The sequence below is a fragment of the Populus trichocarpa genome, chromosome 2 (assembly GCF_000002775.5).
Source record: "Populus trichocarpa isolate Nisqually-1 chromosome 2, P.trichocarpa_v4.1, whole genome shotgun sequence".
NCBI classification, from domain to species: Eukaryota; Viridiplantae; Streptophyta; class Magnoliopsida; order Malpighiales; family Salicaceae; genus Populus; species Populus trichocarpa.
Window position 1 is genome coordinate 22,285,344 of NC_037286.2, and position 5,046 is coordinate 22,290,389.

A 5,046-nucleotide genomic window follows, 5' to 3' on the forward strand; every position below is an offset into this window, starting at 1 on the left:
CTTTGAACACTCGCACTTTTGAAAGAATCAACAGAAAGAACGAGGCAGCAAAGAAAAAGCAGACACGCACTAGCTACGGCACTCAATAATTTGACAACACACAGGACGATAAACGTGTAATTGCTTTATCTCTTTCTTCTTGATTTTTATCAGTAATTCCCTCTGTTTGTTTTGCCGGTTTGTGCCATGGATGGTCTGGTTTGCAGAGGGCAAAAGGAAGATAGCCCTAGCTCGCTGCTGCCATGCTACTAATGACAGCATATAAACAAAAATAATTGCGACAGAAGAGGAAGGTGGTCTTTTATTACGAACAACCTCGTTGCAAAGCACAAGAAGGTCCAGGAAACAACAACTGCCCACAATAAATAGAACCCAGATGAAACTGGGCTGTACGGTAGCACAAACAGTAAATAAATTAGATGGAACCCCCCATTTGATCAATAATTTAAAAAGAAATTAAGAACAAACAAACAATTTCTGCTAATTAAAAGCCCACTTCCAAATCCGGGTCTCCTTCTTCTCCCATCTCACTTCCTAATCTTGAGAAGGCATAGATAGGGAACATTTTGAAGCCAAAACCAATATTTGAACATAATAAGATGATGATGTGCAAGATTGTCACGTTGAAGTTTGAGACTGGAGAATGGTAAAACTTGTAGCTTTCTGACGCAAAACTTAGACCCTTATTGAATGGATTTGGATAGGATGCTTCGTATCTACACATTTCGCTATTGGAGCCTTCCTTTATTACGTTGCTGAAACTAAAACCTGAAAATCAACAACAATGGGAAATGTGAACTGATTAATTATACTGCACAGATTGAAATGTTTTGGCACTAAATGACATGGTGAGAATTGACTAAAAAGAAACTTCACTTACTTGATTTTCTGTGATGAATGGAGGAGTTTTTCGAGCCTAGTAGTGTGTTGGTGGTGGTGGAGAAGCATAAATGTAAACCGGGGGTGGAGGTGATTTCACTGGTGGGGGAGGTGAATGGTAGTAGTAGGGAGGAGGTGGTGATGGTGAAGGGGGAGGTGGGGACTTGTAGACATATGGAGGAGGGGGAGATGAAGATGGTGGTGGAGGAGACTTGTAGTAGTAAGGTGGTGGAGGTGATGGAGATGGTGGAGGAGGGGATTTGTAGTAGTATGGGGGTGGAGGAGATGGTGAGGGGGGAGGTGGGGATTTGTAGTAGTAGGGTGGTGGAGGAGATGGTGAGGGAGGTGGGGGAGACTTGTAATAGTATGGAGGTGGTGGTGAAGGAGAGGGTGGTGGGGGAGACTTGTAGTGGTAGGGTGGAGGAGGAGATGGCGATGGTGGAGGGGGTGACTTGTAGTAGTACGGTGGTGGTGGTGATGGTGATGGTGGTGGTGGTGACTTGTAATAGTACGGGGGTGGAGGGGATGGGGATGGAGGTGGTGGGGATTTGTAATAATAAGGTGGTGGAGGAGATGGCGACGGTGGAGGAGGTGATTTGTAATAGTATGGTGGTGGTGGTGATGGTGACGGTGGAGGTGGTGACTTGTAGTAGTAGGGTGGGGGAGGAGAGTGAACCGGCGGGGGTGGTGACTTGTAGTAGTATGGTGGGGGAGGTGATGGTGATGGTGGAGGCGGTGACTTGTAATAGTAGGGTGGGGGAGGAGAGTGAACCGGTGGTGGAGGTGACTTGTAGTAGTATGGTGGAGGAGGAGAATGAACCGGTGGAGGTGGTGACTTGTAGTAGTATGGTGGTGGTGGTGATGGAGATGGTGGAGGCGGTGACTTGTAGTAGTATGGTGGGGGAGGAGAGTGAACCGGTGGTGGAGGTGACTTGTAGTAGTATGGTGGAGGAGGAGAATGAACCGGTGGAGGTGGTGACTTGTAATAGTATGGTGGTGGAGGAGAATGAACTGGTGGTGGGGGTGATTTGTAGTAGTATGGTGGTGGTGGAGATGGTGGAGGTGGAGACTTGTAGTAGTATGGTGGGGGAGGAGAGTGAACTGGAGGTGGAGGTGATTTGTAGTAGTATGGTGGCGGAGGAGAGTGTACAGGTGGTGGAGGCGATTTGTAGTAGTAGGGTGGTGGTGGTGATGGAGATGGTGGTGGTGGAGATTTATAATAGTATGGAGGTGGTGGGGATGGTGAAGGAGGTGGTGGTGATTTATAGTAATATGGTGGTGGTGGGGAATGAGTTGGTGGTGGTGGTGATTTATAAATATATGGTGGTGGAGGGGGTGACTTGTAAAGATAAGGTGGAGGTGGTGGTGACTTATAAATGTAAGTTGGAGGAGGAGGTGGAGGTGACTTGTAGTAGTATGGAGCAGGAGTGGGCTTGGACTTCTCACACTCCTTGTAAGGGGTCTTAGGAGCATAAGCAAACGGTTTAGCTGAGAGCACAACTTCATACTTTGTCTTGGACTTCACCTTTAGAGAGGCACCCTTGTTACCCCAGTGTAGTTTAGTTGGGATGCTGCATGGTGAACCCTTTGGTGCCATGTGAAGTTTGGCTTTGCATGCCTTGCCTCCATATTTGCTATAATTGAAACCTTTCAGTGTGATGCTGTATTTTCCATTGATTTTGGTTTTACCATAGGCCTTGATCTTTTTTGCACCTTCTTTACATGTTACCTCCACCACGGCACCTGTTCCATTTACAACAAAAAAATGAGCATGTATTGTCATTACTAACACAATAGCAATAAGTTTATTATGCACATCAAACTAAAATAAATAATAGTATTCCTTACCCTCTCTAATAACTACATTTATTCTTAGTAAAGGTACCACAATTCCTTATTTGGAATGAAAATTCAAACATGGATGTTCAAATTAATGTGCATGTGTGCATTGGTGTTAATTTAAATAAAATAATTAATTAGAATTAGGATCTTTTTAATAATTAATATCCATAATCAAGTTATATGCCTAATAAGTTGGTCGCCATTAAGCACTAATATTATTGTTTGGAAAATGGATCAATCATATAACTTAGAGACATTCCTATAAATTAGAAATATGAAAAATATATGCATGATATGCAAAATCAAGAAAACAAACATGGGGATATATGTGAAAATTTAAGGAAAAATATTAGTAAAGCTTAATCAATTTAAAACAAAATGTACCTTTTAGATGCTTTTTATCATGTGACTTCACTGGATATCCCCAGTCATAACATTTGTAGCAGTAAACCTTTCCTACCACTTTGACCATTAAATCATGGTGGTGGGGGTGAGGGTAAATGACAGGTGGAGGTGGAGAAGTGTAGTGGTATGGAGGAGGTAAAGCTTTAGGTGGTGGTGGAGATTTGTAATAATAGGGTGGTGGTAAAGGATGTGAAGGTGGTGGTGGGGATTTATAGTAGTATGGTGTTGGAGGAGGTGGAGACTTAGTTGGAGGTGGGGGAGACTTGTAGTAATAAGGAGGTGGAGGAGATTTAGAAGGTGGTGGAGGAGATTTATAATAGTATGGTGGTGGAGGAGACGGTGAAGGAGGAGGTGGAGACTTGTAGTAGTATGGAGGAGGAGGAGATGGTGAGGGTGGAGGTGGTGACTTGTAGTAGTATGGTGGAGGTGGTGAATGTTTAGGTGGAGGTGGGGACTTGTAGTAGTATGGTGGGGGTGGTGATGGTGAGGGTGGTGGTGGTGACTTGTAGTAATAAGGTGGAGGTGGTGAATGTTTAGGTGGAGGTGGGGACTTGTAGTAGTATGGTGGGGGTGGTGATGGTGAGGGAGGAGGTGGTGACTTATAGTAATATGGTGGAGGTGGTGATTTTTTGGGTGGTGGTGGAGACTTGTAATAATATGGTGGGGGTGGTGAGGGAGAAGGTGGTGGTGGTGACTTGTAGTAATATGGTGGAGGAGGAGAATGTACTGGGGGTGGAGGTGATTTATAGTAGTAGGGAGGTGGTGGTGATGGAGAAGGGGGTGGAGGAGATTTATATATATAAGGTGGAGGTGGTGATGGTGAAGGTGGTGGTGGTGACTTGTACATGTATGGTGGTGGTGGGGATGGAGAGGGTGGTGGTGGTGACTTGTACATGTATGGTGGAGGGGGTGATGGGGATGGAGGGGGTGGAGACTTGTACATGTATGGTGGTGGTGGGGATGGGGATGGTGGGGGTGGGGATTTATACATGTATGGTGGAGGGGGTGATGGGGATGGAGGTGGTGGAGACTTATACATGTATGGTGGTGGTGGGGATGGGGATGGAGGTGGTGGAGACTTATACATGTATGGTGGTGGTGGGGATGGGGATGGAGGTGGTGGAGACTTATACATGTATGGTGGTGGTGGGGATGGTGATGGAGGAGGTGGTGACTTGTACTCATAAGGAGGTGGTGGAGATGGAGAAGGAGGTGGTGGAGACTTGTATAGATACGGTGGTGGAGGTGGAGAACTGTAAACATAAGCATCTCCTGAGACTGAACCTACATTGCTCGCAACAAAGAGAATAGTCAATGCCACTGCCAATTGAGGCCAAAGACGACCCCTTAGGGGGCCGCCACTAGAACCTGTCATTCCTCCCCCTGAAATCCCACCAACTATCGGCAATGTGTTGGACTTAATTTCACACCACCTCTCTTTCTTACTGGATTAAGAGAAGGTGAAGGAAAAACTTGTGCTTTTATTTTCTTTTGATGAGAAAGCATGCATGAAACACAAAGTATATATAGCACTTATGGTCGTTGAAGGAGAGCTATCATCGATCATGGACCAGTACGAATTGGTCTTTGGAATATTAATCTAGCAAATGGGGTTTTCAAGCTGGCCTTCCATGCTATTTTTCTTTTTTTAAAATCAAACACCGTTTTGTGCTCTTGGATTCCTCTATTCATTGTGAACTAATATCTAACTAATCATTTAATCATGATTTAATTCGCTATTTCAAGTCGTTTTTTATTCATTCCACTCCGCTCCCCTGTTCATTTATTTATTGCTGACCTCCCATCACCTTATGATTCATAAGCTTTCCATATTTTTGAAGTCCAAATTTGATTATTAGTGCTCTGAGAAGATCACTTATAAAATATTGTTCTTCCTCTAATAGTTGTCAAAGAAGGCAG

The 5,046-nt window shown here is 44.6% G+C and overlaps 1 protein-coding gene across 12 annotated transcripts; it reads right to left on the reverse strand.

Moving 5' to 3' along the window:
* Positions 1–275: 275 nt before the first annotated feature.
* LOC112326567 (extensin-2) lies at positions 276–4,627 on the reverse strand. Of its 12 annotated transcripts, XM_052450928.1 has the most exons (5): positions 3,106–4,627; positions 1,942–2,622; positions 1,663–1,755; positions 881–1,518; positions 276–768 (listed from the first exon to the last, which is right to left on the reverse strand). In XM_052450928.1, exons 1-4 carry the CDS (start codon positions 4,499–4,501, stop codon positions 917–919), a joined length of 2,772 nt encoding a protein of 923 aa, XP_052306888.1. In that variant the 5' UTR covers positions 4,502–4,627; the 3' UTR covers positions 276–768; positions 881–916. The 12 variants fall into 12 exon arrangements, with proteins under 12 accessions (XP_052306888.1, XP_052306882.1, XP_052306880.1 ...); XM_052450922.1 differs by having other exon boundaries at positions 881–2,622; positions 3,106–4,146; positions 4,243–4,627; XM_052450920.1 differs by having other exon boundaries at positions 881–2,622; positions 3,106–4,146; positions 4,195–4,627.
* Between the last annotated feature and the right edge of the window lie 419 nt (positions 4,628–5,046).